At 41.4% G+C, this 26,729-nt stretch overlaps 1 protein-coding gene across 1 annotated transcript in view; it reads left to right on the forward strand.

The window, feature by feature from the left end:
* The window catches only part of CFAP54 (cilia and flagella associated protein 54), a 2,749,537-nt gene that overhangs the window by 2,150,266 nt on the left and 572,542 nt on the right, over positions 1-26,729 (forward strand). Inside the window, exon 48 of the mRNA XM_044087198.1 lies at positions 9,172-9,378. Coding sequence (XP_043943133.1) covers positions 9,172-9,378 — 207 coding nt within the window. The remainder of the gene's footprint in view (positions 1-9,171; positions 9,379-26,729) is intronic.

Below are 26,729 nucleotides of genomic sequence, written 5' to 3' on the forward strand. Positions count from 1 at the left end.
CCCAGTTTTTCCTGAAGCTAAAAATGAGGAAGAAAGGATATGCCATACCCTGAATGTCCACAGACAACTCTAGCATTGTCTTGATGGGACTAAACATTTTAGATCTTTGGATCAATTCTTCATTTCTTGTGGAGGTAAGAAGAAGGGACAACCAGTTTCAAAACATGCTATTTCCAAATGGTTGTCTAAGACTATTACCTTTTGTTATACTGAGCATAACAAAACTATTCTAGGCAGGGTCAAGGCCCACTATCTAGAACCTTGGCTTCATCTATGGGTTTTGAAAAGAGTTGGATTCTAGCTGTGTTCTAGAAGCTGCTACTTGGACCTCTGTACACACCTTTACAAAGCACTATAAGCTTGATTCCTTCTCTAGATCCAGGTCCGGCTTTGTTGGGACCATTCTCCAGAGACTCCTGACCTCTTTTCCTTTAACCTCCCAAATGTAGTAACCTCAGGTATTCTACCCATATAGCTAAGGATACTGCAGCAGTGATCAGTATGAACAAAGTACAGTTGTGTAGATGTTTCAATGATCACTGCTGGAGTAACTTTTCCCTCTCTCCACTGTCCTTCTTTTTTGGTGTGTTTTTTTATGTCAGGGTGTGGACATGTATTTTTTGTTTTCCCTAGTTTTCTCCATTCAGGGCTCAGCCTCCCTTTCTCTGTTGGGATGAAAGCTCTGAAGGGCTTGGCACCCAAACTTGTATTTTGGTCAGTTCAGCTTGAGCTCCCTGGAAGTTTGGTACATGGAAGGTACCCTGAAGCTTTGGAAACTCTGTCTGTCTGTTATATCCTTGGCAGAATATAACCCATGTAGCTAAGGCTAATCATTCAAACAGCTACTGTTATGGTAGGTTTACTTACAAATCTGTATTTTATGTGGTACATAAACAAAAAGGGGGGAAATCATTCATACTCTGCAGTCTAGTGATAAAGGTATGGCTTTTAGCATAACAGTTATAGTTAACACTAATAGCATCCCACATACCTGACCAGAACAACACCACAGAAGATTCTCAGATCAGGGACCTTTTGGACCTTAACTAATGGATGCTGAAGAGAAAGACACAGAGAGATTTTCCTGGACCTCACCAACCAGTAGGGTACCCCAGTATAGATCTCTTTGCCTCTCCTCAGAACAGACACCTGCAAAAGCTGTGCTCCAGAATCCAACAAACAGGGACACTGAGAGCAGATGCCTTCTCCATCAAATGGACAGACCAAGCATGATATTCATAGCCCCCCTTCTGGCCAAGGTAACACTGGTTCTCCCTTCTGTTGACTCTGAGCAAGTGGAGATACTGTACTCATCCCGCATTAATAGATCTACTCACTCAACTGAAGGGAGTCTGTCTTTCACCCACATGCTCAAGCTAACAGCCTGAAGGATTGGATTTTAATACCAAGCAATGCCAGTTACACTACTGAATTATAATTTATCGTGAAAGAAGCAAGAAATCCAACTAGCAGAAAAATCATACTTATGAAAGTAGAAAAGGTTTTCTGCTTATAACAGACCAATGATATAATGCCACCTAATGCTGGCATGAATCTAGTGCCAGAATACCTTTCAGAATTATGTCATTAGAGCCCTTCTTGTTCCAGTATTAAGGTACATGCATCTGCCATCACTACTTGCATACCTTCACATGCATCTGGAGCATTTCTCCCCGGGCCTCCGCTGAAAACAGGATCTGTGGAACCTAGTCGGTCAACAAATGTTAAATAAATAAATAAAAATAAACCTTGCTCTCTGCCTATGTGTACTCATCCCCATATGAAAAGGTTTCTAAAAGGGGAAATACACCTGAGACTACCCAGAAGAAACACTGTTCCCTCTTGGGACTTGAAGTTTGTTTTGGAAAAAATGTACCCTGACACCTTTTCAGCCATCTGCTTCTGCCTCTTTAAAGATGTTAACTTAGAAGACCACCCTGGTGATAGCAATCACCCCAGCTAGGTGTTCTCAGACCTGCAAGCCTATATGTTCAAAGAGCCCTTTACTTTATTCTACTGGGATACAGTTAGCCTGAGAACTAATCCTTCTTTCATGTCCAAGGTACTGTCAGAGTTCTCTTTAAAACTGTAGGTTCATAGGTTCATAGGTAGGTACTAGGCTATTGGCCCTAGGGCCTATACAAGCCTAGCCAAAACAGTACCCTGGCTTTCTCCACTCAGGAAAATTATTTTCTTGTGCCCCTGTCGAGCAGAGCCATAGAAGTGATCTCCAGGGTGAATTTCCTATTTTCCATCCAATCATCAAGATTTTTCTTGGAGTGCTAATAAGGAGATCTGTTTGACATAGACAGGTAGTCTGTTCCAGAGTATGGGAAGTCTCTGGGACAGAAATCTGTCCCTCCAGCATGTTCTGTTCATTGTGGCGACAAGGTTTAGGTCCCTACAGCAAATAGCTTGGAGTGATTGGGATTTCTTTAAGTGGAGCATGTCCAACAGCTCTGGGTTTGACAGCTTTGTATGATAGGCAGAGATCGCCTCTGAGTAGGAGATATGCGACAGAGTAAAGCTGGAGTTTTTTGAGACAGTCTGCATAGGGCATCTGTTTGAAGCCAGTAATCCTCTTTGAGAGGTATTTCTGCGGCCTTTCCAGTTATTGTAGATGTCTTGTGAGGTACATACCAAATGGAGCATTGTACTCTATAATGGGTCTAATGAGTGCTGAGTAGAGAGGAACAATGACCTCTTTTTTTCTGGATGAGAAACCTTTTGTGATGAGGTGTGCCACATAGAAGTATTTCCTGACCACTGTGGTGATGTGATTATCAAAGGAGAGACTACTGTCCACCTGTGTCCCAAGGTCTCTTATCCCACTTTCGGTGTTAAGTAGGCTACCGCCTATGTGGTAGCTCATGGGTACAGCGTTTTTACCAAAGGGGATGACAATGCACTGTTTGGCATTGAGGTTAAGGCCATGGCTTTGACACCAGACATCTGTCTCAGTGAGGCCCTTTTGTAGGATGTCCACATCGTTAGGAGTTTCGATTATGGCTCCTAGTTTGCAGTAATTTGCGAACTTAGTTAGCCAAAAACCTTCTGTGTTAGCCTGTACTTCAGAGAAGTAGATACCAAACAGAAGAGGACCCAAGAGTGAACCCTGTGGTACTCCACTTGTCACTGGTCTGAAGTCTGATTTGGAGTCTGTTACTTTCACAGTATGGGTTCTGTCAGTATGCCAGTTGGCAACCCATCTTGTGGCATAGGGATTTATACCTAGTTTAGTGAGTTTATCTATAATTCCAGAGTGGGGGATGGTGTTGAATGCCTTGACAAGATCTAGATAGGCTGTGTGAACCACCTTACCCTCATCTATGGCTTTGGGGACTGCTTCAAAGAAGTCTATCAGGTTTAGGAGACATGATCTGCCTTTTACAAACCTGAACTGTGTGGGGTCTAGAGTTTGGAGATCTCCAATGTCCTTGTTTATGAGTTCCATGATGATACGTTCCATGGCCTTGCAGACCAGGCTCATCAGGCTAATGGTGCGGTAGTTCCCGGGGTCTGTCATGGATCCCCCCTTTGTGGAGTGGGATAACTGTCGTGGTGCGCCATTCAATGGGGCACAAAGCTTGAGGTGAGGCTGTGACTGAACATAGTACTTAGGTGGGGTGCCAGTTCATTCTGTAGTTCGTGTAGAAGGCAGCCTGGGATGTTGTCAGGTCCCATGGATGCTGTGTTCTTGGCCTTGGAGAGTGAGGTTTTTACCTGTGCAGCCGTGATTACAGGATCTTTGCATTCTTCCGGTATAGAGATGGGCCCTTTAGGGGGTGAGAGGGGGGTAAAGTTAGCACTGAACCTATCTGCCAGGATGTTGGCAATATCAGTTGGTTCTGTATATTTAGTGCCATTGTGCTGTAACCCAGAGCAGATCTGAGTGTTGCCATTGAGAATTTTGACATAGCTATAGAATGCTTTGTGGTTGTCTTTAGAATCAGTGGTGATTTTGTTTTCATAACTAGCTTTGGAGGATTTTATGAGGGATCTCAGCTTCTTACTGAGGCTGACCAGGGAGTTCCTCCAATCATGGGATTTTACTCTTTTTTGTAACAGTTTCTTTCTTCTCTTGTAGAGTTTGTTTATGGCAGAAGACCACCAGATTGGCTTTCTTTTTTTGCAGGATAGCATTTTGGTTCTGTTAGGGATAGCACAATCCATGCACTCATGTAAGTGCTTATAAAGTGCATTTGTGTAGGATGCAGCAGCTGTACCTGTATTGTCCATCTGCATGGGTGTTGTGAAGTTTGCCACTTCTGTCTTAAGAAGTGTGAAGTTGGCTTTGGAGAATTTTTTTACAGTTGTTTCCCTAATGGGGGTGGGGGTGGGATGTGGATGTCTTGGGTGATTAGCTTATGGTCGGAACTGACCAACGAGAAATTGACCTCTGTTGTGGAACACCAGTCACCCATGTTGGTGATGACCAGGTCAAGGATATTGCTGCCCCTGGTGGGGGTGTAGATAAGTTGATCCAAGGCATTGGAATTTATGAATTCCAGAAAACGTTGAGCAAAAGATTTTTTACATGAGTAATTTTCCCAGTTAATGGTGGGGTAGTTGAAATCACTCATTATTAGGGTGTTGGGTTGTACCCTAATATTTTCCAGTATATCAAGAAAAGAGGAGTGGGAATCCTGGGGCATGGTAGGGGGTCTGTAGCAAGCTACAATCTGGATTGCCATCTTGCCCAGAGTTAGTTGAACTTGGATAATCTTGGATGCATTATGCTGAGCAGCTAGCATGGAGGTGTGGATATCCTTAATGAATATGGACACGCCCCGCCTTTAGTGTTTCGGGCCGGATTAGGTGGCCGAAAACTGTGGTATGAATTTTAGCCTGGTAATGCAGGGGTGCTCTCTGGAGCTTTGAACCAAGTCACTGTCACTGCACAGATGTCAATGTTCTCCATTTTAAGGAGTGCCTCGAGTGAGTGCATTTTGAGGTTTAGACTTCTAGCATTGAGTAGCATTACCCTCAGATTTTGCTTGCTTGTACCTGTTATGGTGGTGAATTTGTCATTTCAACCTTGCCTAAAAAAGGTACTATAGGGGTGGCAAGAGCCTTTGCCAGTACCCAGAATCCCAAGGGTGACAGGTGCAGGCCATCTCTGGCAAAACATTGTGGTCTGTCGATCATGTCATCCCAGGCAGACAGATACTGCATTCCCTTAGAATGACACCAGAAGCTTGGCCAATTGTTGAAGTCAATCATTTTGTCCTTGTACTGTGGTGTCATTCTGGGTGATGGCAGGATGCTACTTAGGGCTAGGGTCATACCTGCCTGAGCTACAAGATCAGAGAGCTCCTCCATGTCTCTTTCCATGTAGTCCAGGGAGGTACATCTCAGGTAATTCACACCAACATGGACAATGACAGAGTCATATTTGTACTTGTTGTGGAGTGACCTGAGTGCGTGCGTTATATTATGGATCCTGGCACCTGACAGGCAGCTGACAGTAACTTTCTCCTTGTTTAGCCTGGTGAGTGGAACATCTGTGTGCCTGACTATAGAGTCACCAATGACTAGAGTGTTGGGTACGTTATGCCTTATGGGCTGTAGTTGAGTGGCACACTGAGTTTGTGGGCTATGTGTCATTTGGGTTGTGTTGGGGTGTGTGGAGGTCGCTTGCATTTCTGCTTTGGAGGTCTTGGTTGTTTGGGCAGATTTTTATTGAGAGCCTCCGCAGATGTAGGTGTGTGTTTTGTGCTTCTATGTGTGTGTTTTGGGGGTGTAGGTTTTGAGGGACTATGTGATGAGTGTGGTGTGATGCAAGTGTTTACCTTCTCCTCTTGACTGTCTAGTTCAGTCTTCGGTGAAGAGAGCTTTGCTTCCAGTTTGGCTATATAAGTGCATCTCTCACAGGTTGTAGTGTTGGGTGGTAGGAGGAGAGGTTGTCTGTGTACATGAGGCAATTGCTGCATTGCCTCCAAGATGCCCAGATTCATCAGGTAGACAGGAAAAAACAATGGGAGCTGACCTTTAGACATGCCTGGATAGGTGCTTATTTATTAAGTAATAAAAACTGTTTTCCTCCAGACAAGCGAGGAAAGTTGAGTGCTGTAGTAATTTGTAGCTTATTTAGTGCTTACAATGAGTTCTGAACAAGTGCCGAGCTCAAAGAAACAGATTTGAGTGCTAAAACTAAAAAGCTGGCTAGTTGCAAGGGAAAATTTGAAGAGCAGACTTTATGGTGCCAGGAATAGTTTAACCCTAGTTAAGCGGGGGGGTGGGAGGTGCTCAGGAGCTTACAAACAGTCCTGGATACAGCAAATCTGTATCTGGACTAGACTTGTTACAGGAAAGGGGGAAACAAGCTTAGAATTTTTTTTTCAGTAAAGTGGAAATGGAGAAAGCTGTAACAAAAGTTAATTCAATGTTAAGAATCTGAGTGGGTTGGCCTTCACAAATGTTTTCTATTAGATCAACTGAACTAATGACACTAGATTGGGAGGAGTGTCACAGATCAAATATACAGTATGGGCGGGCAACTGCAAAGACACCAAGTATAAGAACACCACAACAATAGGGGGTAGGAAACTATTATAGCTACTAGCTGTAGCCACTAAATGAAAGTTTTAAACAGATCAAAGAGCAAGCAGACTCTAGAGAATGCTTTTAACTGCAAACAGACTGGACTAGAACACAGAAACCTCAAAAAATCAAAAATGCATAGAAAAGCATAGATAGAGCACTCACAAACAGAAAATACAACTCTCAGTATGAAAAAGCAGTTTACATTTAAGTAATTCAGTAAACATGCATTTAGAGTAATGAAACAGTATCTAGCAATGAAAAACACAGTTAAAACAGTATAAAACAGTACACAAATGCAGTGAAACTGTAAAAAACGCTTTATAAAAGTGCAAAATGTAGTAAATTAACTGTATAGCACAATTATAAGTGTTTCAGAAGTGCAATTCAATGAAATAAGTGTAAGAAATAACTTATCCTGCTCTTGGAATCTTAAGGAATTTCTGCTTAGTTTCAGTAATGAATTACCATCCACAGCCTGATAAATACAAGCACAACCTTTTCCAGACACAGGGTTTATATACCAGTAAGGATGGAAGAGTTAGAAGATCAAATTACTACTCAGTCCTATTAGCTATACATTTACCAGTATTCTATCCTAATTTGCAAATAAAGTTGAAAAAATCCTCCATTCCTTGGATGTTCCCCATAAGATCAGGTATTACCTTAACAGGATAGTCTCCATATAAAACAGAACAACTTTTATTGGCCTTTGCAGAAAGAAAAGAAGGCAGACCAGTCTCCAAACAGACTATTTCAAAATGAATAGCTAATTGTATTACCTTCTGCTATTCTCATCATGGAAAGCAACTACCAGCATCTGTCAGGGCACACTCCACTAGGCATAGGGTGTCAGCTACTATCTTCCTAAAAGGCGTCCCTACTCAGGCCGTCTTGGAATCTGCTACCTGGTCATCTGTCTACACCTTTACCAAACATAACCATTTAGGCACTGCATCCAGGTCTATGGCAGATTTTACCACTGCTATTTTACAGAATCTGCTGTGCCAGGGATCCTCAGATAGCCAACCTCCCAACCTGTAGCTTTTGGAGTCCTCCCAAGAATTAGTACTGTAACACTGACTATGAAGAGCACAGTACGGTTATGTTACACTTACCATAATTGTAGATGTTTGATTAGATCAGTGTTGCAATACCAATTCCTATCCTCTTTTTCTTCTGTCTACTTGGCTATCCCTCATGGCTGGGGTTTGGGGTGGCTACCCTTATCTTATCATCACCCCCCTGTAAACCCTTTCTTCTACTTCTAGTCCACTGTATTGGTATCTCAAAACATTAGACAAATGGAAGTGTTGTGTTTTCTACAGGCATCAGATGATTACCACAGCCCAGAAAGACCTGAGGATGGCACAGATGGATGCCTATATTATAGCCTAACATCTGGAGTTCAGCCCACGAACATCTGTTGGCGGGGGATGTTTCAAAGACTCTGAGAATTAGACCAGTCACAGACTTCTGCATGGCAGGAAGACCTTAGAATCAGTACTGCAACAATGATCTACTTGAACATCTATAGTTAGTGGCAGCACCCATCCAACATCTCACTTATTTTATATATAGATTGATCGTATATAACCACTGGTGAATTGGTTGGATTCAAGAAATTCTTAGTTCTGGTCCTTCTTGATTCTTCCTACTTAGCACTAAAAGCCTAAACAACTCAGCGGCATCCCCTGATGGGAGGGGCTTTGCCAATCCCCTGTCACAGGAGTCAGAGGAGGGAAGTCTGTGTTCTGTAAAGTTGCTAGAGTAGGTTTGTGCAGGCAGAGAACGCATATGCCACTGAGTCAGTGTGAAATTCAAATATCAGCTTACCTGTACTTTATTGCTGGATGACCTTCTTTAATTGGAATGAAAATGAAAAGTCAACAGAAGAAAGTCAGTCCATAGATAATGAAGGTACAGACATGTGCCTCTGCCTAGTGCCTGAAGGTAGGAACAGAACTACCAATATTTATTGTTCATATTTCATAATCGTTGTGAAAAACAGCACAAGACCCTGAAACCTCCTTCCACGGAGGGGTTCCTATCAGCATCTCGAACGTCGACAATATTAAATATGATATTGTCGACGCGAGAATGCCGAAAGTGCAGAACATTGAATGGGTAAACGGAAATCTCTGTAAGGAGAGATTTCCATTTACTACAATGTAGCGCGGTCTTGGCATTGGTATATTTAAGTAGCAGGGGTGTGGGGGGTGCAGGGGGGCTTACCCCCCTGCCTACACCCTTTCGGGGTTTTTTGTGTTTCTTTTTTTAATATCGGCATTCGAAAATTTAATAGTTCGATCATTTCAGTTCGGTATTTAGTAATTCGAACATTTAAATTTTGGAAATGCTGATATAGACTGCCACGGAGTGCTCTGCATTTGGTCAGTCCACCATTTCCCTTTACTTTGATAGCAAGTAAATGGCCCTTCTCAGCACCCTTTCTCAGCACCAGATGTCTCTTAAAGGTAGGCTCAGTTGTTATTAGTTGAATGTTTAAGTAATTGTATTTTGAATCAATTTTCATAGAGATCAACTGCCTTTTTGTAATTAACTTTGAATATGTAAAATATGTATAAAATAAATGAAGAGACACATTTTAAACATTTATTTTTATAGGACTGCTTTTAAGTGTTGGTGCCAATCACTGGATGCAGCACTAAACTATTCTGACATTCTTAACACCTGGCAAGAACTGGGTACCTCCTCTAGTATGAAAACATGTACAGAAGAAAGAGAAGGTGTGGATTACAGTGAAATGTTTTTAAATCAAGCTGGCATCTGGGGTTGTTTACATGCTGCTGTCCTAACTGCTAAAATTGCACAGTAAGTACTCCTAAAATAAAGCAGATATTCACTTAATGCTGACTACCTTAATATTGTAGGGAGATATGTGTAAATGAAAAGGAATGCAGTAAGTGCTTGTAAAACCTTTGTAAGTATAACTTTAGGCCCAATTGTTCACTTTTGCTCAGTATTTACCATAACTGCTTAACAGTGGAAATATTTTTCTATTTCTGCTCAATATTTTCATGTGTTGCAATATTCAGTTCCTGAAAAGCATTTCTGGTTGTGAAAATAAATGCAATGAAATAACTGATATATGATAAATATAAAACACACATTTGCCAAAAGTAACAGCAAGCATCCGGTTTCATCATTTGCTTGTTCATTGACTGAGAGCAGCAGTATAAAATATTTAAAAAGAGAATAGAACTGTGGTTTCTAAAGCTACCTCATAAGCTGTTAAATGAAAAAAATATTTATCAGGATTTCCCACATTGTTTTTTTCTGTTGCTTCCATTATGTAATATAGATTATTCCACCTCTTACATATTTTAACATCACTGTTGGAGCTGGAACAGTTATGCCTAACATCATAAACTTTTAGAATGATGGACACCACAGTGTTTTGTGACTCCCTGCAACTAACCATTATCTGTTCCCATAGCCTCTGTTCATTCACTGGTCTACTAGGCTATACTTACATTTTCTGGACTAACTCAGTCTATGCTTGGGACTAGTGAGGAGCTCAAGGCATCTAGCAGTTATCACAATGCTGCTGAGGACAGTTTTCTGTTATATTCCTAACCTCTGCATCTGTGTATATTCATGCGTCCAAGCAGTGATATAGAATGCGTCTGTGATGTATTATCCATGCCTCCATGTGTGATTTAGCCAAAACCCCACCCCTTGTAAAAAGTACTCCTTACACATCCCTAGCCTCCATCAGTGGTCTGAACTGTACCCTCTTCCCAGGATGGGTATGCCTATCCTCCCCAGCCATGTTGTCAAGCACCCAGACCACTAATCAAACTCAGGTTACTTAGGCCATAGTCAGGGTTTTATCCCGCCATGCCACCAGTGCATAATATTAAACTACATGCTTTGTTGTCAAATTCCTATCCAGTATTCAACTCAGATTGCCTTTTTAACTCTGTAACTGGACAACTAAGACAATTACTAGCCCATAATCTTTTTTAATTTTATTCTTCCATTCTAAATAGTCAGATTTCATCAGTGGCTGCCAGATGAGTGTTTGGATGCATTTATGTAGATTTTATGACATATTTTATGATTGTTAGTTTTAAATTAATTTAGGAAACAAAAATTTACAGCCATAATTTCAGTTAGTTCTTTTTTCGACAGATTCCCTAGGTTCTAACCGACGGAGTCATTAAGTTTGATAATTCCTGTCTGAATATGAGGATTAAAAGATGAATACATTTCTTTTAGAAAAGGACAAAGCTTAGCACTTTGGGAGTTGCAGCGCATAGTGTTCACCTGCCAGCAAGTCAGCAAGTGGTTCTTCAGTTTGATTCTCACCTGGGGTGCCTTCTGTATAGAATCTTCATGTCCTCCCTGTGTTCCCATGGGTTCCCCTGGGTGTTGTGCTTTCCTCCCACATTCCAAAGACATGCAGTAGGTGGACTATGCCCTCTAAATTGGCCATAGGTGTGAGCGTGCATGCAAGTGTGTGGTATAGAAGAACAGCCGCTGCAGGACTAACCACTCAGTGATGTGAACTTTGGCTCTATATGATTGCCACTGTCGAAGTGACACCCTGACCCCATGTCAGGAGTTGTGGAGAACAAGGCTTAGAACTGATGAGGAACATTCTTTGTGACTGAACTTTGTTATCATTGTTTCCTGATGATTCTCTGCTCTCACTTTTCTTTGTACCCAGTCAGCAGAAGCAAGCTTTTGTGGTTGTGTAAATGAACCTTTCAAACTTCTTGACACAGACTTTAGAAAACTGGCTAAAGTTGGATTCACATAATACCAAACTGGCAATGGACACTCAGGGATCTTTTTTGTCACTCAGCATCTGCTGTTTCAAGGTGTCATAGAAGTGGTCCCTTCCCCTTAGGAGAAGGGGTTTATTTCAGTAATGTTTCTGGTAACAATTAAGGAGGATTCACAGAGACCATTTCTCAATCTTTCCTTTCTTTACCTGTTTGTGATAGTGCCAAGTTCAAAATGTTATCCCTTCTCAGCTTGTTATTCCTTATTCTTCATCTGAGTTTTCTGGTGACTTTAGATTTAAGGTATGCATACCATCATATTACTACAAGTTCAGATATCAGGTATTTCTTAAGGTTTTCTGTGGATCACATTATTAGTTTTCTTCATTTCCTTTTGGTTTATCCACTGCTCCAAGGGTGTCCAGAAAATGTCTGGCTCCTGTGATAGCCTGCTGCAGACTGCACGGTTTTCACAATTTTTTTCCTTATTTAGATTGTTTGCTTGTCTTTGCAGAGTTTTCCCCACAGTGTCAGGAATCTCAGTTAGTTGAGTGAACTCCTACACTAACTGGGCTTAAAGGAAAACATACAAATGGCTTCTTTAACTCCTTCGCACAGAATTGTTTTCCTGTGGTGTCTCCTAGGTACCTCACTTCAAAGAGCTTTTCTTCCACATAAAAAATTATCTGTATCTAGATCTGTTCTTGAGTTATTCTGCACAGACTACTGTCTCAGCCATGTAATTTATTGGGATTCCGGATCTCGTGGCTTCTGTCATTCTCGTTATTCCTTTAGCAAGACTCCCCATGAGAAAAATCCACTGGTACCCGAATTCTGCATGGTCCGACATCAACATTCCCTGACATTTTAGATTCTAGCTTTGGGGTTTGTGAGAAGAGAGAATATTTTAGTGGGTAGACCAAATTTATTTGAATCTGGGTTTGCCATTCACCCTTTCAGCTCTGTCACAGTCAGTGACTACAGATGCCTCAGACATTGCTTGGGGAGCAGTATCTGTGTGGTTAAATATGCAAAGTCTTTGTAACAGAAAAGACAGACCAAAAGCAAATAAACAAAAAAGGGGTGCTGTCATTTATAAATATTCTCACCTTTCAATCATCTGTGGTCCCCAGGACTTGTAAAAGTTGTTTACAGACAACACAACAGTGATGTGGTACATAAACAAATAGTGAGGTCCAGATCTTACCCTGTGTGCAGACTTACCATGGTAGCCTGGGATATAGCCTTTCAGTACAACCTCACTCTACTGGCATCTTATACCATCAAAGTAAATTTGTGTTACAGACAAGATGAGTAGGATCACTACAGACCCTCACAAATGGAAATTAAATCATGGAGTCTTTCAGGAATTGATCGTGCTGTGGGGATCACCTCAAATAAATCTCTTCTCCTCCTCTACTAACAGCAATCATTTGGCAAAATTCTGCACCAGAACTCAATGCAAAAAGGCCTGGAAGACAGATTCTGTTTCTTTTTCTTGGACAAGAATGCTTCTGTATGCTTTTCTACCCTTTCCAGTAATATCCAGGGTCATGCTGAAGATTCAGAAAGACTCTCCAAAGATCACTGCAGTGACTTCCTTCTGTCACAGGCAAAAGTGGTTTGCTCTTCTTTTGGAAATGGTCAGGTGCAATTACAATAAGCTTCCTCAAAGACTGGACCTACTCATGCAAGTGGAGGTGTTTGATACATCTCGATCCCAAACAACTGAAACTAACTGCCTGATAGACTCCTAAAACCTTTTAGGTACCTATTTTCTGAAGGCATGCTGCAGATGTTAAAGCAGGTAAGTAAACCTGCTACTAGAAAATCATATTATTAATAAATGGAATATGTTTTCTAGTTGGTGCCAAGAGAGGAACAAGCACCCTTTCAAGGTTAGTGTTTCTTTGGTTTTACATTATTTGTGTGAGTTACTATCTTCTGTCCTGTCTTACTCCTTCATCAAAATTCATTTGATGGCCATTTCACCATGTTTGCCTATGTATCCATCTCTTTCAATAACATTTCATGTGAAATGTTTTTAAAGGGGTGTTGCATTCCAAGCTCCCTGGAAAACAGGTAGCTTCTCCTTGGGATCTTATTCTTGTGTTATAAAAACTAACTCTTGCTCCATTTGAGCTGGCTCCTCAGGTTGATTTGAGGTTCTTATCATGGAAAAGAATATTGCTCATTGCTCTGACCTCTGGACGAAGAGTAAGCTGCAAGCTCTTATGGTGGGTCAACCTTATCTCATTTTTCAAAAGATAGAGTTCCCTTGAGAACAAATCCTTCTTTTATACCCAAAGTGAGTATTGAGCTTGCTTTGAGCCAAGCTATCCATTTCTCTGTCTTCTTTCCAGAACTTAAAAGTCAGGGAGAAAGAATACTCCACACCTTGGATATCCACAGACAACTCGAGTACTAGCTTGGCAGAACAAAATGTTTCAGGAACTCTGATCAGTTATTCATTTCTTATGAAAGTGCAAAAAAAGGACAACCTTTGACAAAGCAGACTATTTCCAAGTGGTTGCCTCATTGTTAACTTTTGTTAAACCCACTACAACAACACAATTCCAGGCACATTCAAGTCTCATTCTCCTAGGGCCCTGGCTTCATCTATGGCTTTTTGGAAATTGTTTGCTTCTAAAAGTATTCTAGAAGCAGCTACTTGGTCCTTTTTGCATACTTTTATGAAATACTATAAATTAGGCTCCTTCTCCAGTTCTATTACAGGCTTTGCTAGTACCACCCTCATCCTTCCTCCTCCCAGTCAGTCTAAGCTATGATAATGTACCCATATAACTAAAGTTACTGAATCAGTGATCTTAATGATGAACATGCCCCCCTCCACCCCCCTTATTTTTATATGCATTTGTTGACAGGGAGTGGACTGTTATCTTTATGTTCCTAGTATTGACCAGGTCTTTAACATCCTTCTCTCTCTATTAGTCTGTCTCTCTGTTGGCATGAAGGCGCTGAAGGACCTGCTGCCCAAACCACTGTTTTTTGCTATCTCAGCTTGAGCTTACTAGGTGTGAGGAAGGTGCTCTTATGCTTTGCAAGCTGTTCAGCTGTTGTATCCTTAGCAGGATATAACGTATAATGCTAAGACTACTGCAGCAGTGATCATTCAAACATCTCATGTTATGTTAAGTTTACTTACACAAGTATTTACTGTATTGCTGCTCAGTGCTAGTTGTTTAACAAAAAACTTCTCCCTACAAGCACTCCTCACTCTGGAAAACATTGATATATGCATTAACACAGAGACCTGATTCAGCACCAGTTAGAGCACTCCATCAATTCAGGGTTTAAGTGCTTATCACACATTCCGGGCCACCACATTTAATGAAGGGACAAAAGGCAGCAGTATCTCCATGTTCTTAAAAAATCACTTCCAGACTTGTTAGACAGGATAACAACCTGGAACTCCTCTACAACCAACTTACTGTTAACAAAACCCCATATCATATTACATCATATCATATCAAATAATGGCTAACTATATCTAAAATAATAGATAAATATCCATGTCATTCTCAGCCCTCTTACCTATACAGGTTGAACATCACTATGCAATAAGTCAAACACCATTCTGCCAGGAGACTTCCAACTACTCCCCAATTAACTGAGAAACTTATACAGTCTCAAACGTGTATGCCTAGAGATTTCTTGACTTCATCAATGTAAGCACTCTGGACCAGTTAGTCCACACCCCAAGCAGGAGCAATACAATCCTGGACTTGGTTCTTATCAATATGGGGCATCTTTGCCCCCTATCAGTTGTAACTTCCTACCTAGTCATATTGGACTGCAAATCACTCACATTCACCTTAAGACTGAAGCCAGAAGTATCTTCCAACTCCTCAATATTCAGAAATTATGCCACGGGCTAATCTGCTAAAAGTAAGGGTTGACCTTGCTAAATTCAAAAGCTCTTTCCATCTTGATGAGCCCACTGCCTATGTGGAATCCTTTACCAGCAAATTATGTGCACGTATAAATAGCTGCAGAGATATATTGCTCCCCCTCAGAAGTAAATCCAGTCATAAATTTAAAAATAAACCACATTTGATGGAACCCTAATATAAACAGTCCCTGTAACAAAACAAAAAAAAAATAAAAATAATCGCACACAAAATAAATTTAATTCTTAAGAAGCTAATAACATTCTTGCTGAACTTAACAAGGAACTCCAAACCCTGATCAAATCAGCCAAAACCAGATATAAGGTTAAAATAGCCACCCAAGTGAGGGATAAGCACAAAGTCTTTAACTATCAAAACACACTTAAAGGCGTCCAGTGCAAAAAAAAGGAAGCTGCACTTAGAAAATGTTAAGCTGCTTGTTTTAATAACACACACTTTTCGTCCGAACCAAGTCCGAACTTCCTCAGACAAACAGAGCCATTTAAAACTGATACATTTAAATACTGGTCCAAAACATGACATGATATGAAAAACCCTATCCATAGGGAACTAATACATTATTAATTAAGTAAATACAACAATCACCGAACCCCGCCCATTAGCATTCACATACGGAACTTAAATATCCTTCAGTCACCTTAATGTGTGATTTGTTGGTACGGACCGTCTTATTTTAAGTGTAAAGCTTCCTGATATGTAAAAGTAGTTTTTAAGCGCTGGAAGTTCAGTCTGTATTAAGCACCTCTGAGTGCATTAAGGTGACTGAAGGATTTTTAAGTTCCGTATGTGAATGCTAATGGGCGGGGTTCATTGATGGTTGTATTTACTTAATTCATAATGTATTAGTTCCCTATGGATAGGGTTTTTCATATCATGTGATGTTTTGGACCAGTATTTAAATGTATCAGTTTTAAATGGCTCTGTTTGTCTGAGGAAGTTCGGACTTGGTTCGGACGAAAAGTGTGTGTTATTAGAACAAGCAGCTTAACATTTTCTAAGTGCAGCTTCCTTTTCTTTACACTGGACACCTTTAAGTGTGTTTTGTGAGTCTGGTGCTTTTTTTGTTTCTTTTAAAGGCTTTAACTATGTTAGAAATCTCAGAAACAATATCCAACACTGTGCAAAGCTAATAGTAAAGGACGTCACATACTTGGACCCAGAGGGTATTGCCAGTCTACTAACAAGACAAATTTAGTTCAAACTTTAACACCATCTCCCCTCCTATAGTCATACCTCTATCTGCACCCCCCCATTTTAAGATCGCAAGAAATTATCTTCATTCATTCTTGACAGTTGGGTCCATCCTCGGAACTGTCTCGGCTGTTGTAACAAGCTCGCACCAGCCAGAAACTCTCAAGCTAAGGTTACCCATAGTGCCTCTCTTCCCTTCCTTTCAGATCGAGTTTGCCTGTAGAAAACAGAAAGTGGAAGCTTTGTCTGAGCAACTGCCCTACTACTGAATGAGGACTAGTTCTGGACCACTAGGAGCCTTTGGAGGGGGGTAGGAGGGTGGGATGTCAAGAATGAATGAAGCTCGATAACACAGATGGAACATTATGGTAAGAACATAAGGTCTTTATCTGATGTTGTCAATTTTCATTCATTCATGACAGTTGGGACAGAGTCCCTAGCTACTTTATGTCCTGGGAGTCCTATGGAAGGATATTCCTGAGCACCATAGAGCCAAAGGATGCTCTTCCCCTGGAGACTATATCCAATTTGTTGTGGAATGAGTTGTAATCATTTGTTAAATTATGTAATGTTAGTTCAGAAAAAACAAAGCCAGCAGACAATGGCAAACTCTGAATTCATTGAACTCCTATAAACACATAGGTAGTCAAAAAACAAAAAACGGTTTAGGCTAATACTGATACTTAGCCTTCATCAGTGTAAAGAATGAGTAATTTGAAACCATTTAAATACCATTCCTGTAAATGCATGTTCAACAACCATTGGTTCCTCACAAATTTTCATTTAACCCAGGTGAAAATAATGCACCCAATTTAACTATCCATTTCTTTTCCTTCACATTTAAAAGGCTATGCCAGCCTGCTTTAGTAGCCCTATTGCCCAAAATTTTGTTTATGACTGTGAGTTTAAAAGACACACTGGGATGTTTGTAGGTATGTTTAAATAGAGCATTGATGGGTTTTTTACTCCTGATTTCACTTAAGTGTTCAGAAATACAGATCCTTAAAGGCCTAGATCTCTGGCCAACATAGAGTGCAGAGCAGGTGCAGGTAGCTAATTAAACCAGCCAATTAGACCCACAGTTAGCAAAAAAGCAGATATCAAAAACATTACCTATATTGTGACTAGTGAAATCCTTTGTCTTGCTAACATTCCTACAGTGAGTACAGTGGGCCACAAGGCACACAACCTACTAGAGGATCCCCAGTCAACATTATCTGACTAATATTATTGGGGCCTCTGAGAATGTGCTTATAGTGGCTTAGCTGGGAACCAATATTCCTCCCCCTATGAAATGAAAAAAAAAATATCTTTCACCCAAAATCGTAGAAAGATATTCATCTGCCTGTAATATATTCCAATGTCTCTGCACACTATTGAGCAAAAGATACGTATTTCTGCCATAAGTGGTCACTAGGCAGGTGACTGCCTGATTATTCACAGATTTTGGTTTATATTGTAAAGTTTCCTGCCTGTCTATAGTGGAGACAGAATTGCTAGCAGTCAGGACATCCCCATGGCATAATCCCTGGCTTTAAATCTAGATATGAGGCCCTGCTTATGAAGTTCATAAGTATTGTCCTCTGAACAAATACGTTTTACTCGAAGAAACTGAGACCTGGGTATGTTCCTGCAGACATTGGGTGGATGATAGCTGGAAGCAGGGAGAAGGGAGTTGTACTGGGGGTATTTGTGATATACCTGTGTCGCTAGGGTATGTTCCTCATTCCTCGTAATTAATATATCCAAAAATGTAATACTCTGGGAATGGTAATTGGCTGTAAAATTAATACCCCACTTATTATCATTCAGGTACTCTACAAATTCCCTAAGATATACAACATCCGATCTCCACACCATCCAGCAATCATCCAGAAATCTCCTCCAGATGTCAATTTCATCTAAGTATATGTTGTGACTACTATCATAGATCAGGAATTCTTCTACATAAGCCATGAACAAATCTGCATAAATCGGGGCAAATGATTCCCCCATGGCTGTTCCTTGTGTTTGCCAATAGCATTTGTCTTGATAATAGAAGACATTCTTGGTCAATACATGTTCGGCAAGCCCAATAAGAAGAGTGTTGAAACCTGAAGAGTAAAGTTCGGACTTCTGTAACCAGTACTCCAGGGCATCCAATCCCACCCAATAAGGAATGTTGGTATATAAGGCAGAGACATCCAGAGTGCAGAATAATCACCCGGATTCTAATTGGGTGTCAGCAATGATTTGCAGGTGTCTTTCAATCTGGATCTAACCCACTTGAGTAAGGGTTGCAAATATCTAGTGAGGAATTGTGGTAGAGGTTCTGTCATTGAGCCCCTGCCTGAGACAATAGGTCTCCCTGGTGGGTGATCCAGGTACTTATGTATTTTAGGAAGAAAATATATGTACTGGTTAGTGGGATCTGTGATGGTTAAATGATATTGATCCTGATCAGAAATAATACCTTCCTCCCTGGCTAACCTCAGGAATTGGTCAATTTCCTTCCTAAATCTGAAAGTGGGATCCAAGGGCATGCAGGTATAATAACGTCCATCCCCTAATTGTCTCAAAGCTTCCTCATTATACTGTGTCCAGTTTATGACCACCACTGCTCCCCCCCCCCTTGTCTGCAGGTAAAATAACCAAGTCCCTGTTATCAATCAATTGTTTTAGGGCTGATGTTTCATTCTTAGAGAAATTATTGGTTTTACATATATGTTTCCTAAAATTGTATTGTAAGTCCTTCAGTACAGAGGTCTGAAACATCAAAACATGGAGGTGCATAGGGAGGGTAAATTTAGACTTATGATATAGGAATTTGTCAGTACATGCAACATTATCAGAATCCTTGAAAAATATTCTTAGATTTAATAATCTACAATAAGCAATAACATCCTGAGCTAGCTTGTCTTCTGACACAAAAAACAGGAATAAAATTCAGTCCCTTGTTTAACACTTTTATTTGTATGTCAGATAGCACCACATTGGAAATGTTACGTACATTGTTCTGATCAGTTACATCCGTGTCAGCAGTTCTAGTAGGCCATCGATATGTTTTATTCCTTGTATGTTTCCTATTCCCCCTGACCTGCTGTTGTCTAAAGGGTTAGTTCTTTTAGCTGTTGGAGAATCCCCAATGTGCTGTGTGTCGGGGTTTGTTGCGGATGATGAATTATCACCAGAAGTTTTGTAATTGGAACTAGACTGTGTGGCTCTTTTCAAGATTGATCTCAGTCTCTTATGTTTGCCCCCTTTGGTACCCATATCATTGAACCTCTCCTGTTTGCTCATATTAGTATTGAACTGAGTTCCCTTTTCATAATCTGTTGAGTCCCTCTGGAATTTTCTCATCTTCTTGGTTTTGAGATATTGTTCCAAGTTAATCAAATCCTTACTTAATTTGTTAAGACAAATTGGATATGCTGGTAATCCCTCATATGTTTTGGTAACCTCACACAGCTTAGTGACTTCCACCATTTCAATTTCAATAGTCCTGCCATAATAAGCTGATAAGATTTTGACAAAGCTCATAGATGCCTGTTGTTGGGCATTAGCCCATTGTTCCATCAACTCACTATCTATTTTGCCCACCAAAGACTGCAGGTGGACCTTCAAGCCTCAAGGAGCCATATCCTTGGCCAAAGAGGCCTTAAATAATTTTGCATGCCAAACATTAGTTCTGAGTGAGCGCATTTGTTTAGTTAGATTCTGAAAATGTGCTTCACAAGAAGCCTCCATAGTTGTCGGGGTAGGATTATTATGTTTATCACTACCAATGCCCAATCCAAAAACACCCAAGTCATCCTTTGTGGCTGACAAACCCCTCAAAATACTAGACAAATCCATGACCATTAAAAAATGTGGTCCGTAAAAAAACCTGTTAATCAAAAGATGATATACCAAATCTGTTGTCACTGTTGGGACCAAAAATATCAAATTACCACAAGGGAAAATCCCAACAATATGATATTAACCATTCAGAAGTGTTCAGCAGAGTTCAGAAAGACTTCCTGCACACCTTATTAACAAATAAGTTTAACCAATACAACAATGCTACGTTCGGAATGGAATATACATCAACCATCTATTCATCTCTGAATCAAGCTAGACAATGATAGCCCCTGCTCATATTCCAAAGGACATCAAAAAATATATCCTAGTGCCCAAAGAGCAATGCTATGTCCACTTACACTGTTGATGTTGAGAACCAAACAATAATAGCCCTTGTTGTAATTAATAAAACAATTTTGAAAAAAGATAGAACCACACTGCTGAAACACCCCAATGGATGTAAACCCAAAAGTATGCCCCCACCAAAAACCGCAGATCAATAGGTCAAAGTAAGCCCCTGTAGAGAGCTCTCTTATCAACAATAGTGTCAGAATTTGTTAGTTAAACTGAAAGGCTGTCAGAACCAACAAGGTCATAAATAGAAACCACTGAAAAGTGTAAAAGGTTCAAAATTGGTTGTTGGGCAAGGTAACGATAAATAATAACAATCACCTAAGGCCTACTAAATAGTGATACATAAATGAAGTAAAAGAATGTTAGTCAGAGCCACTAATCTAACAGTGGTATAGGATACAATATGCAAAAATATAATCCTGCAAATATCTAACCTCAAAATTGTCTAAAGTTGTATATATTACCACTGAAGCTGATTCGCAGAACACAGTGCAAAAGTTGTCATTGCCCCAGGGAATTATCCTGCACTCAAAACCACTAGAGCACTTATTGACTAGAACTAGCACATCCTATAATAACGTAACATGAAAATGGATACCTATGGCTCTCAATGTCTGAGCATGTAAAAAAGAGAGATGGTACATTTAAATGAGTGCCATCAGACCTTATTTGTTGTAATATATACACAAGAATCAGTATTTGATAATATATGCCTAATATACCGGCAAGATTAATCAAATCTAGATAATAACACATGCATACTGTCCAAAACTTGATTAAAACAGATATATATAGCAGACTAGACTAAGGACAGCATCAGGTGTCCAATACTGGCCTTTCCTTTTTGTGCCACTCCTAAAAATTGGTGAGACATGCATGGTCCACATAGGATTTATCCATTAAATGTCCATTAGCTTCCACATTCAACAAAATAATGTCCAAATGTCAATGAAAAAACAACCTTTAGATAGTAATGGTAATAGATATGGATAGTTAAATTGGGTGCATTATTTTCACCTGGGTTAAATGAAATTTTGCGAGGAACCAATGGTTATTGAACATGCATTTACAGGAATGGTATTTAAATGGTTTCAAGTTTCTCATTCTTTACACTGATGAAGGCTAAGTATCAGTATTAGCCGAAACCGGTTTGTTGTTTTTTGACTACCTATGTGTTTATAGGAGTTCAGTAAATTCACAGTTTGCTATTGTCTGCTGGCTTCATTTTTTTGAACTATGCTTCAGGTGTTTTGAAGCCTTGCAGTTGCCGTACATGCAGGAAGGTTTTTCACTTTGTAAATTATGTAATGTACCAACATTTTTATTAGAATTGTGTTCTTGAAGCTTATCTCCCTGGGCCTCTACTGAAAATGGACATATATCCAGTTAGACTAGCCCAGTCAATAAATGTAAAATAAAAAATAAATAAATAAATTTGTAATGAGTGATAAAGGTATGAGGGGTAGCCCACGTAGCTGCTGCACAAATGTCATCCATGGAGGCTCTAGAATGAAAGGTCACCGAAGTGGAAACTGGCCTGGTAGAGTGAGCCTTGACTTTAGTTGATAGACTCATTTTATTTTGATGATAAATAAAGGTGATACAATCTCTCAACCATTTCGACAAGCTGACTTTGGAAACTGGTTTGCCTAGTCGAAGACTCGAAAAAGACAAGAACAGTTGGTCCAATTTTCTGAAGGATTTCGTTCTGTCCAAGTAAATACGTAATTGTCTGTGTACATCCAACAAATGCAAACAATATTCTCCTTTGTTTGAAAATTTTGGGAAGAAAACTGGCAGGTCAATGGACTGGTTAGTATTTGAGTCTGAGACAACTTTGAGTAGAAAGGAAGGGTTAGTCCTAAGTAATACTTTCCCTTTATGTAAAATGATGTGTGGGCCAGCAATTCTGATATTCTCCTGGGTGAAGTGATGGCTACCAGGAATAAGGTCTTCAAAGCCATTATGGGAATTTGAAATAGCTGCCAAATGAAATCTAATAGTAAAAGCTGAAGCTCCTGATTGGAGTAAAGTTGACAAATATTCCAGCACGTTATTAATCGAGGCTGAAAAGTGATTTAGGCCTTCTCCTTAAGACCATATCGCAAATCTGTTCCATTTACTAAGATAAGGTTTCCTGGTGGACGGTTTATGGGAATCCAGAAGTATCTTTTGTACTGGGGACGATAGAGTATTCTGCCTGCAGTTATCAGAAGTGGAGGTACCAAGTGGTCAGCTTGAGAGTTGGTAGGTTGGGATGGACCAGCCCCTGCGAATGAGACAGGAGTCCCAGAGTTGGGTCCAGAGTCCACGGACGGTGAACTAGGTGAGGCCAAAGAAAGGGGAACCAGACTTGATAGGCCAATAGGGTGCAATGAGGATCACTTTGCTTCTCAACCATCGTACTTTCTTCAAGAACTGGGGTATTAGGGGAATGGGAGGAAAGGCATAAAACAGTCTTGGGGACAATCTTGCAGAACAGCATCTCTCGTGAACTCCCCCTGAGGGGGGATTAGGGTAAAGTAGCTGCTGCATTTGTGGTTAGTGGGAGATGCAAACAGATCGCAACAAGGCTGACCCCAATGACGAAATATCTCCATCACTACTATGGGATTGAGAAACCACTCGTGAGGCAGGAGAATGCATCTGCTCAGTTTGTCCGCAATCACATTGAAACTCCTGGGAATGTGTGTTGCTATCAGAAAGTGATTGCAGGCAATCGCCCATTGCCATACTCTCATGGCTTCCCAACATAATGGATAAGATCTGGTTCCTTCCTGTTTGTTGATGTACCAGATGATGGATGTCTTGTCTGATTGGATAGCAATTGTCCCCGATGGAAGGGCAGATTGGAATGCTTGCAACACTAAAAGCACTGCCCTCAGTTCTAGGATGTTGATATGGAAATTGGCCTCTAAGGGGGACCAAGTGCCTTAGACTGTCTTTCCCTGAAAATGCCTCCCCATCCCACCCCATCAGGGATGCATCCATGGTCACTATGGCCTTGGGCAGAGGGGGTGAAAAAGGGTGACTCCATAACTTCTCTTCTGGCTTCATCCACCAATTCAGATCCTGCTTGCATCGACTTGCTATTTGGATTGGATAAGACACGGGGTGAGTTAACAGAGACCACTGTGATGCTAGGAACCATTGAAGCAGCCTGATGTGGAATCTCACCAGGGGAACTAGGGTGATTGTTGCTGCCATTGACCCTAGTAGTTGTAAGACTAAGTAAGCTAGGACTATGTCTTGAGAGAGTATCACTTGGAGCTGTGACCTTAACCTTTGCAATCTATGAAGAGGTAGAACAACCAGACAGGATCTCGTGTTGAATGTTGCTCCAATGAATTCTAAGTTTTGAGTGGTTGCTAGGTTTGACTTTTCTTTGTTTATTGAAATGCCTAAGAGCTCTGGCAGTTCCAGAGTGTAGTATAAGGCGTGAAGCAGTAGATGCCTGGAGGGAGCGGTAAGGAGCCAATCATCTAAATATGGAAACACCTGGAATTCTTGCAGTCTCAGATGAGCTGCTACCACTGCCATGCATGTGGTGAACACCCTGGGGGCTGTGGTGAGACTAAAGGGCAGTGCACAAAATTGGTAATGACTGGCTCCAGAAGCGGAGATAACTTATGGAGCGCTTGTCCATTTTTATGTAGTAATACGCATCCTGAAGATCTATAAAGCACATCCAATAATCTTTCTCCAGAAAAGGAAGGATAGACTGAACTGTGGCCATCTGGAATTTTGTCTGTTTGACAAACTTGTTCAAGATATTGAGGTCTAGAATTGGCCTCCAGTCCCGTGTCTTTTTTGGCACTAAAAAGAATCTTGAGTAAAATCTGGATCCTACTTCATCTGGTGCGACTGGATGACTCTTTTTTTGAGCAGCTTTTAAATTTCTTGTGCTGCTGTGTCCCTCTGACTGAGTGGAACATCGGGGATTCGTCTTTGCAGTCTTGGATAAAGATTGAAGGGGATATGGCAACCTCTGGTAATTATTGTCTGCACCCAAGAATCTGATGTTATTGAATGCCAGACCAAGTGGTGCAGAGAGAACCTTCCCCCAACTGCCTCCAAAGGTAAGCTATTGGGCCACTCCTCAGGAGCATGGATAGGGTTGCCCAGAGAAAGAATCTCTGGAACCCTGGTTACACGAGTCCCCTCTGCCCCGGGTAGAAAACACACTACGTGTGTCCCAAAAAGGCCCTTGGGACTTCCTGAATATCTTCTCACTTGAAGGATTCCTGGAATAGGGTCGTTGAGGAGTGGAAAAACGTGCACCAACAGCAGAAAGGGTCTTTCCATCCTTTTCACACCTGGCTAATGTGTCTTTAACTTTTGGGCCAAACAACGAGGAAGCGTCCATGGGATTGTTAATGAAGGAAGACTTGAAAGGGTCCACAAAGTCACACAAGTGCATCCAGGCATGACGTCTCATGACAACACCTGCACCCGCTGCTCTATCCACCCCTTCGGTTGTATATGCAATCAACCACATGGAGGAGTTAGGGACAGATTCTGGGGTTGCAAGCTGGGAAGCAGCCTTGTCACGTACCTCGTCAGACACTACTCCTGCTAGAGTTTCTGAGAGTTCAGTGATCAGGTCCCTTTGAAGATGGGTAAAATGAACCAAATAATGCAACGAATGAATGGCTAAGGTTGTTGAAGCATAAACCCACTTCCCTAATGTATCCAGCGTCCGAGACTCTCGGTTTGGAGGATGGACAGTAGGACTCTCCTCTGTGTGTTGATCCTTTGTGGCCACCACCACCACCATAGCATCTACCGCTAAACCCTTGGACCAGTGGGGTTGATCCTCTGGGGGCTAGAGTATTTTTTCAGGTCTGCAGGGGATTGGCTCTACAGTGTCAGGGCCCTTCCACGCATCCTGCATGATGAGATTAACTAACTCATTTGCAGGTGGGGTCACTCAGGAAGTAGAAGGTTGGGCACAGAAAACCTGCAGGAAGACAGATTCCTCAGAGGAAGGGTTGGTGGGCTTCCAGTCACCCCTCTGCTTTAAGATTTCTAGGATGTCTCCAAAGGAGACATCTTCAGGGGGCAACCATGGGGACTCTTCCCCTTCATTGAAGTCTGTATCCTCAGTGAGAGATTCTTCTGGAGAATCAATGTGCTTCCTTTTGCATGACCTCTTACGGGATTTCTCATCGGGGGGGAGGACTGAAGAGGACTCCAAAGAGAGGGTACCCTGCAGTAGAGTGTCTTTCTGCTCCCATGTCCGCTGCCCCAGTGCAGGTGACTGTGACAGCTGTGAACCAGAGGACACATAGATATGACATTCTGACGTCGAGGGAGCCAACTGGGAACCTGCTGAGGTGAGCACTGTCTCCATAATCTGAAAGACAGGCCTGCCCGAAGATGTATAGGAGCCTGGAACTGATAAAGACAACCTTGGAACCAGGGTCATAACCCGCTAAAACGAGACCGCCCCCAGAGAAGGAGCCACAAGAGGATTCAGATCTGTCAAAGCAACTGGAACCGTAGACGGCACCATGGAAGAAATCTGTGCCATACTAGGGATTCCAGAGCCGGCAGCCAAGTCACAGTCTCATGAATGAATCAGCTCCAACTGAGCCAAGGTCCACAGAGTGGGTTCCGGCACCACAGTGAGATCCATCATTGGTAATGAAGAAGTTGGCACCAGGAGAGGCATGGGCATCGAGGGCTCCAAATCCTGCGCAGAGGTCGAAGGAGGAAGATAAGTTGGAGTCTGAGGAGAAAAAGACCTTTGCTCTAGGTGGGAGGGAGTTCCTAGATGGGGTTGGATTACTACTGGCTGCCAATAGCTGATCCACCAGTCTAACTACATCAAGCTCTGAAAGGCTCCTGGTGGAACAAATAAACATTCCTGAGGGAGATTCTGGGTGATCAATAAAGGGACTGAGCTGCTGACTAGCAAAAGGTTAAATAGACAGGGAATATTGAGTCCTGGGTAGGGGTTCGACCTTCAACACCATACCGAAAACATCTTTTGGTTGGAAGTGACCAATTTTACAGGGAAAACTATTATTGGTGCTGAGAGGATCTGAGGTACCATGGAAGGGGTCGGTACTGTGGCAGCTTTAGTCAGTTCCGTGGAAATAGATGGCACCGTGAAAGGGTTCATAGACTCCCG

This window comes from Protopterus annectens, chromosome 11.part0 (genome assembly GCF_019279795.1).
Source record: "Protopterus annectens isolate FY-2018-M chromosome 11.part0, PAN1.0, whole genome shotgun sequence".
NCBI classification, from domain to species: Eukaryota; Metazoa; Chordata; order Ceratodontiformes; family Protopteridae; genus Protopterus; species Protopterus annectens.